At 36.8% G+C, this 12,555-nt stretch overlaps 1 protein-coding gene across 1 annotated transcript in view; it reads left to right on the top strand.

The window, feature by feature from the left end:
* Positions 1-12,555, top strand: part of dock3 (dedicator of cytokinesis 3) — a gene marked incomplete at its 3' end in the record, with an annotated part of 151,381 nt that overhangs the window by 54,711 nt on the left and 84,115 nt on the right. The window contains exons 4-5 of the mRNA XM_079470648.1: positions 3,639-3,694; positions 5,791-5,887. Coding sequence (XP_079326774.1) covers positions 3,639-3,694; positions 5,791-5,887 — 153 coding nt within the window. The remainder of the gene's footprint in view (positions 1-3,638; positions 3,695-5,790; positions 5,888-12,555) is intronic.

Below are 12,555 nucleotides of genomic sequence, written 5' to 3'. Positions count from 1 at the left end.
AAGTAAACTTGGTTGCCTTTGTGGAAATCCGTCAATGGATGTATCGAATAGAGCATTTTATCTGCATTAACATGCATTGAGACAACTGTGCTAAAGTGTTTTCAAATTTACATTCATAATAAATGTTGTGTGAGCGGGGTAGGATATTATTAACCAGTATTATCAAAGCCCACTTTTTAAGTCCATGTAATGTTTCCCTTTGAATATTCTGTTTGATATAATATAAAATATGGCACACAATAACACCAAGAGCATGCACTACAACATTTTAACAATGTTTATATAAATGTTTCTAACTTTAAAGGTCCAATGTGTAATCTTTTGGAGGATCTATTTACATAAATGCAATAAAATATACATAACAATGTGTTCAGAGGTGTATAAAGACCTTACATAATGAAACGTAATGTTTTTATGACCCAAGAGTGAGCTATTTCTATCTACACACACCACGGGTCCCCTTACATGGAAGTCACCATGTTGTTTCTACAGTAGCCCTAAAAGGACAAACTGCTCTACAGAGCGAGTTTCGTAAATATGTTATCTCCTGCAAAGAAGCAAAAACGTGACGACATCTTGGATCGTTCCACTCCGTGCCGATCCATGCCAGCTAGTACATAAATTGTTTCATTTTCCACCGCAGGGCTGGTAACGGAAATCTTTAGAATGTAAACCCAAATGTGTCATGCACTGCCTTGGTAACTCAAGAGACTGAGCTGGACAACCGTGCCGAAAATGCAGAGCCGAGAACAGTTTGTAATCGTGCCATGTTGAACCAGGCTCACGTGGAAACATAACTGTTCGGAGCGATGATGGAAAAACTTTCATATTTCTGTGTCAGCCACCGTAGTGCTCTGAAAAAATTTGGAGAGAGGGGTGGAGTGATCTGTTGGTTGCAATTCACAACCTCACCACAAAATTTCATAGACTGGACCTTTAAGACCACTTTCATAATTTCTGCAACCTGTAATTTAAGTCTCTTTGGATAAAAGCGTCTGCCAAATGCATAAATGTAAATGTAAGTATTGCTCTTCTGTTGGTCCCAAGTTATCAATTCGCATGTCAGAGTTCACCAAACATGACGTTTGGAGCTCAGCAAAACAAAACTTGTTTTTGTATGTGTATGCACATATATATTGTCATCTGACTGTCTGGAATGTTTGTAAAACTTTAGTTTTTTGTGAAGCGTTCAGAATGAATAACTCCTCCAGTTAGTCACTGTGTCACCTGCTGACTCAATAGCTGTTATTGTCTGTACGACTCATGCCACTTTAGTTGCTTACTTCTCAGTTTATTATATATTTTATAATGAATTATATGCTTCTTTCACACATACACATACTGATAATAAAGGTTTCAACAGATGGAGATGATGTGTACACGCGCACACACACATACACACACATCTGTTTTGCGTCATATCCAGCGACTTTATTACTGTATCTACTTCCTACAGTAAATTGAAATCTGAAGAACATTGGTAGATTTGAGAGTGTCCTTATAGATCTGTGATGTATATGCAGTGGGGAAATGCCAATTCACCTTCAGCTTGAATTATTGATCAAACCCCTCACGAGTAAGTGCCTTGTTTCTTTTGATCTTTCCCACAATCCCTGTTTTTTCTGTATTTGCGGAATTTGGGTGAGTCCCATGAGTCTTTTTATGAACTTATTTCAGGTCACATTTTTCCCACAATCAAAAAGATAAGACATTGTGTTTTGCTGAAAGAAAATAAAGCCTATTTGTGAAGTCATGACCATTTTGTGTGTTTCGACATCTGATAGGAATTCTTAAGTATTTTATGAGGTGTCTAATTCGTAAGAATTCGAACAATCTTATTTGTGCGTTGCTTTCGTGCCAGTGATGTCAGGTTTAGGGGTGGGTCTAGGGGAGGAGCTTCAGTGCGTTTTTGTGCGATTCGCATCGTAAAATTCCATTTGAACTTTCGTTATTTAAGGTTTTTTTAAGATCAACAGCACATGTACTCATTAATTGTACAGAACCTCGACTTTAACATCATGCTGTGGACCACATTGACCTAAAGGCTATTCGTGTAAATACCAATTTGCATTTAATTGAAATCACGATACGTTTTTGGTTCTTAAAGCATTGTTATTTATTCACACGAGCCATCGAGACGACGCAAGCTCTCTGCAAACAATAGGCGGTCTTTATGTAAAGAGTCAATTAGCAGGCGACCACCCATCTCATGAATAATAACATATGCTGACCTGTCATCCGTGCATATGGAATCCCCCCCAGCAGATGGAAGTTTGTTTCGAGAGCATTTGGTGTCCTCGATCACTAATGAATCTGACCTTTTGAAAGTCAACAAGCAAAGACAATTAGACAACAACTGCATGTGGCAAGAACCTCCACCATCTGGATTCTTCGGCTGAGATGTTTGTACGTCACGTTTCTGTCGTCCAAATGGCTTTGTAATGTTTGCAGTGTCGTTCTTGAAAAGGAGTGATTATTACACTCGGCTATTTGATTTTGCCACCTCAAGCTTCCTATTGATCTCTTTCAAAGCTGAATTGAATGAAGTTTTGTGACAGTTCACTGAAATGAATAATCTTTGCTATTAAACAGGATATTTCGTAATGTAGTCGGGTGAAAAAATGGTCAAGAATTAATCGGTTATGTCAGAATTATTGTATTGAACACACTGTTCACTCAGCTGGTTTATAAAGCGATGGGCTTGTGCAACCAAACTATGTTACCCATAATCCCATGTGCCTTCCCAATCCTCAATCACACATCTAACGTGCATCATTCGCTCTTCGTTTTGTTTGTGCAGCTTCACATACTGGTTTATTCTGTAAGTGAAGTAGACGGGTAAAAATGTAAAGTTGTTTTGAAGCAAATTGCATCAAATCTCTTTTGGCGGAAATCACTCAAATATGCATCATAAAATAATGATGACTTACAAACTTTTAGGCAGGAACTTCCCAGAGGATTTCAATACGGCATTACGTTGTATTGAGGTGGATATCTGCAGAGATTCCGTGATCGGATGCTATATTGTTTTTGTCAATGTATAACATATACTGTGGTACACAATATATTAATATGCACAATTTATTTGTTACTACTGAAAATCATTTGAGCGTCTATGGCTTTTATCATGGTGACAACCAGTATTTATATTGTCGTCTACATTGGATGCAGTCATATTCTTATACTTAAATACTTATACAGTTGGATATACTGATGGCAACTGCTGTTAAATGATGCTAAACCTGGAAGTCGCTACTAGTGGTTAAGTCACAACCGTTATTTAGTCAGCTCGCATTACTTCAACAAACTGCACCCTTGACACTGATCCCTACAACAACCAGTCTGATTTGGAAAAGTTCTCAACTCCAAAGGACCGTTGACACGTCAAGTTGAGTTCACTTGAGTTCCTGGTTCTCCAAAACTCTCGGAGATAAACCTCCCTCAGGCTATAAACCAAGCAAAAACCAGTAAAGATTATGACACGATCTACATCAAGAAGGGCCACCAGAATCGTCTTCTGATTGGTCAAGATCACAGAGATGCCGTGACTGAGGGGACACTATCTTTCCCTCTTCATTGAAGCACTAGTTTGGAGTTGGAGTACCAGAGATCTAATGTTTTTCCATTTTGCTCCACAGGGAATCTTCCCAGCCAGCTATGTCCACTTGAAGAAGGCCGTCGTCACCAACAGGGGGTAAGAAACACACCGGATAAGATCTTTATACTTGCAAAGCTCTTCACTCAGAAGGGAACAAAGAATGAATAGAAGGGAAATGTAAATTGTTAAAAGAAAATACATTTTGTGTTTAGTGTCCAAGTGTTTTTTGAGTTCCTTTGTCTTTTGGGAGCGTTTACTCTTGTTTGTATCGTGTTCAACGATTTGCTTAGATATAGAGCTTAGTGTGTTATGAGACCAGCATAAATGATATTATTTGTAATTCATTTATTAAAACGACATTATTCGATTACGATACCAACATTTTTTAAGTGTTAAAATATTAAAAAGATTCTTGACATATTCTGTTGTTACAGATTTATCTGTTTGCTTGACAGTCTGTGTTTCTGTGTGTCTGTCTATCCATAGAATTACATTTAGATCATAGTTTTTAAGACTTCATCCAGCTATTTTGCTTACGATAATATGTAGTGTTTTCTACTATCTATACCGTATTTTTAGTGTTTATACAACATATCTAGTGTTATACACCATTAAACCGTGATTTTATTTCTCACCCCAATTGCAGATATTTTTCCTTGTTTGAAGTCACTTAATTTCGATCATTTTTCATTATTTTTCATCATTTACTCACATTCGAGTTGTTCCAAATCCGTATACATATCTATGTTCTGATGAACACGGAGAAAGATGTTTGGAAAAATGCTTATAACCAGACAGATTTTGCCCCCCATTGACTCCCATAGTAGGAAAAAACACAATGGTAGTCAAAAGCGCCCCAAATCTGTTTGCTGTCCTACATTCTTCAAAATGTCGTATTTTGTGTTCAAAGATAAAGGATATTTTCCTACTATGGGAGTCAATGGGGTCCAAATATATTTCTCTGTATTTATCAGAACAAAGAGATTTGGAAGTTGGAACAACTCGAAGGTGAGTAAATGATGGAGGAATTTTCATCTTTGGGTTAACTATTCCTTTAATGGCCATATGTGATGCAAGATGAAAAAAAATGTTTCTGAAAATCATAGCGATCAGCCGACTTTTGATAACCATAACTTTTTTTGCATTCAATGTATACATTTTCGGATTTTTGTTTTGTTGCCGATACATGTTGCTTTTTGACCTTGTGTTTAATGTTCCTGAACATTTCAGTCTATTTTTCATTGTTCAAAGACAAATGAAATGACTCAAGAGCTTACGAATTTATTCACTCGCATAAATAAGATTCACCAGATCCCGTGACAAGGTACTTCATGTGTAAAGCCTGAACCACCCGCCGTTTCAACAGTACTACAGTGTAAGCATGTGTTGGAAAACAGCGAGTAACCCTGGGCTGTCAGTCCCACAGGGACTTCTTCTAAGATCACGAGAAACTGCTTGTGAGGGGCTGTCAGCCAAAAGCTTCTACCGTTTGTTTAAGCTTTTGATGTCTTCCAGTGTTTTACGCAGGTATTTGCATGGCACTGCATGTACATCTTCACAGTTTTCCCGCAGCTCACCTGCACACGCATGCACGAGCCTGTCTTAATAGTGCGCAGGCAGCGCAGTAAAGCACATCCCTGGAGTCCTACGGTTCTTTCATTGCACATTCCATTTCACTTCGAAATACGTCATAATACTTAAGTCGGTGGCATTTTTTGTCGAAATTAAGTTTTAGTATATGGACGTCTCATCCCCTGGGATCAAATTGAAGCGTTTCGTCAGATTCTTCTCAAGCAGAACAATAGATCAATCTATTTCCACAGTGTGTCAGAGAAGGGCAGAGGAAGGACACCGGTGGGCTGGAGGTACAACAGAATACTGAAGATAAATGGACAGTGAGAGCTAAAGAGACAGCAGGAAGATGAAGCAGCGATGAAAGCACAATTGAATGGAATTGGTTTAGAGATAATACCTCCGTGTCCACTGTTATTTTAACGGCTCATTTAAATGGGTTGACAAATGTGGTTTTCTTGCTGTTGAAACAGGAAGTTAGGGCGGGACATATCAATCAATATTTGATCATGGATACAAAGTACTTACACTTCGGTGTTACTGTCTACTATAGTCTATAGACACAATACCTTTAACCGCAATCGACCGCACTAACCTATGGTCTGTTTGTTTTTCTGCAGCCAATACGAGACGGTGGTCCCACTGGAAGACCCCATTGTGACAGAGGTCACCTCTACACTACAGGAGTGGTCTGTTTTGTGGAAGCAGTTGTATGTGGTAAGTCCTATCTGATCGACGACGACTCATCTCGGATTAGTCGCGGGCACAGTTGCCGGCTACAAAAACTCATGTCACTCTGGAAACTGGATTATAGCGCTTTAGGGCTACAGGTACAATGGATGTAGCAGACGGTCAATATACAGTTATGTTTTGTTTTTAACCTGGTGTCATAGGAAATACGTATCTTTGTGCAATCTTTGCAGCGCCACAAAATAGTACCACCGGGTACATATTGCTACAGTTTTGAGACACAAAAGTCTTAGGGGGCGCTAAAGAGACGCATGTATGTGACAGCGATACGACAACGGTAACGTTTAACAACACCATATTAGATTATATCGGCGTCTTATGATTTTGACATAAGACGTTGTATTTTGTATTAATTCGTACGCACAATTTGAGCACGTAACTCAACCCCGCCAACAGTTTGTATATTACACAATATAAAACAAAACACGTAACAGGAAGATACGGCTACATATGCTGTTTATGTTACATATGCTGTCACAATTTATCAGTACTGGCAATAATCACTAATAAACTATGATTATTAAATACAATTAATCCATTTTCTTGTAATTTTCGACATTCAAGTTAATGTGAGAATTTACGTATGAATAATTATATAAACAATTTATGAATAACTAAGACACATGTAAATTGTTAGTAAAACCAGGTTTGCAACATGGCAGTGTATTTCACTTTTCACACAGTTTTTTGCCTTGCAAGTATGAAATCATAATAGGCCCATCATTTCAAAACATTTGTAGATCAGCCAATGGCATGATTTTGGGGTGTGGCTACACGTTTGTCCAGCCCACAGAATATGGAGGGCATTAGAAGAACATTTTCAGACGTCTGTTTGGTGCTGCATAGATTTTGCATTATTAACAAGCATTTATGAATCTTTAAGGAAGATTAATACTAAGAATGTTTTATGCGATTTAATTTTGTTGCCCACCCTCGGAAGCTCTTAATGCGTCTTTTTACTCCGAATTCAAAGCTTTACTCCGATTTATCACCTTGTACATCAAAGACGTCTTTTATGTTACCTAATAAAACACATGTGAAGAGGATTTGAATAATTATAAAGCGAGAGAAGCTTTGTGGAAGACGCGAATGTGTTGCCCTTCTTACAAAGGAGGGAAGATGAACTCTGACAGTGTGTTTTATATGAGCTTGAGGATTGAGAAGCATAAGTGTAGGAAGACAATGCAACTCACTGGGCTGCTTATCACGTGTGTTGCGTAAACAGCAGAGGCCTTTGACAGGTAAGCAATCCCTATATGCCATCAAAAGTCAGTATTATTGAAGATTTCAATATGAACTCAAATGTTTCTCATCCACATTATTTGATCTCTACAATCTTACATTTATTTTACAACTCCATAATTTTAATGAATTTGATGAACGTCATGAATTTGTATCATTTATATCCGTTTTAATTTCTCCCATAAGCAAATGTAGGATTCATACTTCAATAAAACACAATCGTAAATCTCAGATATGAAAGACCAACATCAATAACATTTTCTTCAGTGATGATGTAACCGCCTCAGATTTTATTACGTCATTGCTTACTGTTTTTTGAGAGAGAATTCGATTTCCTGTTAGGACTTATTTTAGACCTTCTCAAACATCATAAACTCAAAGACGCTAATAATAAACCTACGATTCTGACAGTACTCCTAATACAGGCTAATTTGGAAGCCAGCGGAAAAGAGGATGACTAATTCGTACCGATTTAAGGTTGAGTAACAGGGGGAACACAAAGCGACTCGAGGCTGCAGCTGGGCAGATAGCGGGGATTCACGCTCCACGGCATCGGTTAGAGAGATGTGGACATGGCAAGCAGCCAGTCACGTGGAAACTGTTGTCGTAATGGCTTGTTACAAACATTCTCCATTGAATGTATTTGGGACTCTGACCAAAGCTGCCGCTCTTATCGAAAGCCAGATAAAATTAATCGTGACTCTTTATTAAACAATGTTTTAGAGATTTGCTGTTTGATAGTTTGGCTGTGGTTGGCCTGGCAGATGCACTTTGCCATCTTAACATTGATGTGTGTTTAATTAGTAATGTGTTAATATTGTTGTGCGTGTGGATAGTTTTAAGTCTGTATATGTGAAATTAGTTTTTCTAAAAATCAATCATATATGTTACAGATTGCAAAATTCCAAAACTTGTGTAAAATTGTTGTTGCTGTTATTGTTCGGCTCACCGGGAAAATGCCCGGTTTACCGATTTCCAATCCAGTGTTATTGGTGAATTATTGATACGGTATATAAAAGCAATGGATGGCGTGATCATACACTACACGCCTGAGGTTGTTGGGGCATACCAGTTGACGCTTTATACTGACTGACAGGTTTCTGAAGACTGTATATATGAAATGATATATACTGCTGTTTTATGAAATGAAACTGGGCGATCTGTGGCTTATGTTTCAGATGTCAGGTAATGTTACGATTATTACATAACTTTCCAGCATGCTCGAATTATTATCTTCTATTAGAGACGCTTCCTGCTGTTCATGACATCAGCTGCTCATTACAAAATCTGATCTCTCCAGGACCATTTGTTTCAGCAACATTGAGACATTTGTCACAAGTCACTGCTCATTTGCTCGCACAGGCCTCAGTAACAGTCACAGTTGCCAGACTGAAAATACTTTCTGCTCAGGAATAGAATAAGAAAAGTAGAAACAAGTCGCTACTGTAAATTCATCTAAAGGTGCTATGGGGTTTCTCCTGTGACCTTCAAGGAAGTCTTGTGTTCCTTGAATTGCTAAACCAAGCGACGTTGGGATTTGACATTTTAACCTATTCCATAAAAGCATGTTATTAATGCACCCATGTTTCATACAGCTTTATTACTGCACTCAGCTCACTTTAACACACAACCACATGTCAAGACCCCTTTGGTCCAACCCCCACCTGCGATGTTTCCTGCAGGGCAAGCCACCAAAGACGTTAGAAGCATACGCGTGAACGCTTTTTTATTTTCATCCCGTCAGAAGTATGAAACCTTGTGTCACACTGTCGCTCATCCTCGCTTATAGTGCTCTCGCGGTTAGCACAATAGAAAACCATGTCTCTCACACATAGGATTTTTATAGAGCATAATTGACCAAAAGAGGCTTGCTGTTGCTTTTTGTCAAAATAAAATCATAGCTCACGAAGCAACAAACTATTCGTAATTTAAAGCAGTTAAAAACGACATAAACACACGTAAACTACAAACTACAGTTACATTTGAATGCATTTATAAAATGGAAATTGTTTCTTTTAATTTTAACAATTGTCAAATGATTTTAATCTCAATAGCCACATACTAATAAATTTAAATATAATTAAAGTTATTTGAATTATAATACATGATTATTATTTATTATTTTTTTATTTTACTTTATTTACTGTATATTTATTATTTCAATTGATTTACTTTAAATAATTTACATATTTTTTACTATTTTATTTGTTTATTTTATTTATTTACATTAAATGCATTATATAACTTACAATTTTGTGTTTACATAATATATATCTGTGTGCATGTGCATATTAATATTGTATTCATTAAAAAAATTCTATAATTGGAATTATTGGTAAATTTAAACAAATACATGTAAATATTTCCTAAAAACTGTATGTATAAACAACTTTTTACTCTGGACTTTTTATCCTCGATGCGTTTAATCATTCGACAGATCTAAAAAATATCTTTGATACTCAAAGCTACTCTAATGTTGTTTATTTAGCAGCATCTGTAGAGCACATAGGTGGTTACTTTCTGACACTGTACCAACCCTTGTAGTGGATTTGATGCAGATAGGTCACGACCTCAGGAAGGTAAAATGTGTTGGCGTGGCAAAACACAGCCTGAGGCAAAACACGGTTCCAGGTTGCGACGTGTTCAGTCGGGATTCACACGCTCGATCGATCGACCACGGCACCTCTGTCTGGTTTCAGCGGAGAGGAAGTTGTACTGTGGGACTCTGAATGTGACAGTGTGTTAAAGACGACTCACAACATATTTCCATCACTAACAACTTTCTCAAGGAGCTCAAGCAACAAATCAGTCCAATTGTACCCTAATACCACTTTATTTTGTATTTAGGTTATTTAGGTTCAACACAGTTTTGTAGACTACACTCATTCGTAGTTCTTTAGACAAATGAAATGAATCATATTAAATGAGTATATACCAGTTATCTAAAGGATTCATTAACCGACACATCTCAAAGTCCAAGAGTGGCACGTCTCCACGGCAGTACTCGGGCAGCATGACGAGTGATGAAACCGACCAGATGCTAAACCTTGGGTTCTCTGAGGAAGTTCAACACATCATGTTAGCACCTGTGAGAGATCGCTGTAGGCCTGGTTTTGTTATAATTGAATTGCCATTCCTTTTGACATAAAGACGACTCTGATGGGTCAAGATCACTCATTCGCGTCACACTATTTACGACAACTGCACATAACAACTCCATCGATGATCGTATCTGTTCCATCAAATAAAATATTGACCTCCGAAAACTTCACTAAAGGAATATTCGAAATGCTGCCTCAAAAATGAACTGAAATTAGTTTGAAGCTCTAAAATTAGAGTAATAAACAAAAACTCAAAGACAACTAGAATAGAAATGAATGAATTTAATAAATAAAATGACAAAACAATATCCCAAAATTGCTAAAACTTTAACTAAATATTCCACAAATAAAAGCTAAACATTCATTTCAGGTTACATTTAAAGTACTCTTATTTTACACAGCTTTTTGTAATGAACTTAGCATATTAAACAGAAATGAGGAAAAACTAAATAATAGATAATAGATTCTTTCTGAAGTCTCCATTGAGGCATTAGAACGCAGAGGCTGAACCAAAAGTGTCTACATCCAAAACACGTTATAAATGTATATCCTGTGCAGTGTTCAGCCCCTGAAGTCGCAGACGCAGATATCCAACTCCATCACTACAGCATGATGACAGTAGTGAGATGAGATGTTTTGAAACATTCAGGTCACCATTGACAAAATGAGATTTCTTTGACAATAGATGGGATTTTTTCTGAGTCTTGTGAGAGTATAGTGTTATCACTCCACAGAGCGGTTATATGAGTAAAATCACTTTTTTGTTTTATTGATTCTGAGCTTGACCTGTTGTCTTTACATATTTTTAAAACAGTCTGAAAAATGTTACTTTCTACTAAATTTACAACAACCAACAACATGAGATAACTTAGAATAAAAATAAAAGAATCAGTGAAAATGTTCTTGCTTTACACTGTCACTGTAAACCTCCAATAATGATTTTGTTTTATATTGATGTCATTTTTGTATGTACAGATGCAAAAATGTATAGCGTGCACTGTAAACATTGTGTCATCATAACAATACGCTATGTTTTTACAGAAGCACATCAAAATACTACTACTACTACTACTAATAATAATAATAATAAATAATCATATTATTAATATTTAATATTTAATGAAGGCATATTCACATAAAAATTCACATATTTTCTTATGTATTTGTGTCAATTTACAAAAATAAGGTAGAGATATGAATACAATATTGAAAGGCTGATATGTCTGGTTGTTATTGGCCGCGTTCCCTCCTACCGCCTCTGTTTGCCCGACAGCGAGCATCGTAGTATCAGTGAACTGCGTGGGCCGCCAAGCACTGTCTGACTAGCCTGCCGAATTGCTGTTACTACGGCAACCTCCCGTCCAATGCCAGCCTCCACAGAGGTGAGGGGGCGATCCGTGAGTATGCTCGGCAACCGGACCTCTGTCCAGATCAGGCTGCGAAGCATCTCTTCTCTTCAGATCTTAAGTAACGCAACAGCGCTGAACACGTGCGGACGCACCAGAAAACAACGTCCTGTTTCAAAGCAGCGCCATGTTCCTGTTAGTCTGTCTGTGTGGAAACATTCACACAAATGCTATTAGAAACCTCTTCACAAACAAGATGTATAAGAAATACAATTACAAACCTGTCTTTAGTTTCTGTTATGCACCACTGTTGCATATTCTGCTATAGTATGTAATATGCAGTAAAGAATAAAACAGATGTACAACATTTTAGCATTTAATACCCTTGAAGTTAGATTTAAACATCAAAATATGAGGTGTATGCTACAAAAAGGACAAAACCCCTAACCGTATAGGGTATTTATTGTAATTTTTTTGTTAAAAAGCCAGACTACAGCATATCTGAGAATGTGGGTTTATTGTAATTTACAATAAATATAAGTATTGCTTAGAACAACGAAAAAACCTGATGAAATTAAGCATGCATTAACTACAGTTTTATCTGTGTTCAATATTTCATATTGTTATAGTTTAGTATTTATTTTGAGTAAAATTATGTTTCAAGCTTCTTTAAATTCTTGTCAAAGCTAAGCTCCAAGCACAACTATACAACCTGCATCCTTTTTTCTAATATCTTTATTATTATATTTGTATCCTTTTTATTTACCTATTATTATTATTATTATTTCCTTTTAATTATAATCTATGTAAAGCTGCTTTGCAACAATGAAAATCGTGAAAAGTGCTATGTAAAAAAATGTATTGAATATTTAATATATTTATTCAATGTAGATCTAAAATGATAAAATAACACAAATTAGGGTAGTTAAAATCGTTTTGCATCTCT

The sequence above is a fragment of the Barbatula barbatula genome, assembly GCF_947034865.1.
Source record: "Barbatula barbatula genome assembly, chromosome: 13".
Classification (NCBI taxonomy): domain Eukaryota; kingdom Metazoa; phylum Chordata; class Actinopteri; order Cypriniformes; family Nemacheilidae; genus Barbatula; species Barbatula barbatula.
The sequence above is the reverse complement of the archived record's forward strand: the minus strand, read 5'-3'. Positions and strand labels throughout refer to the sequence as shown.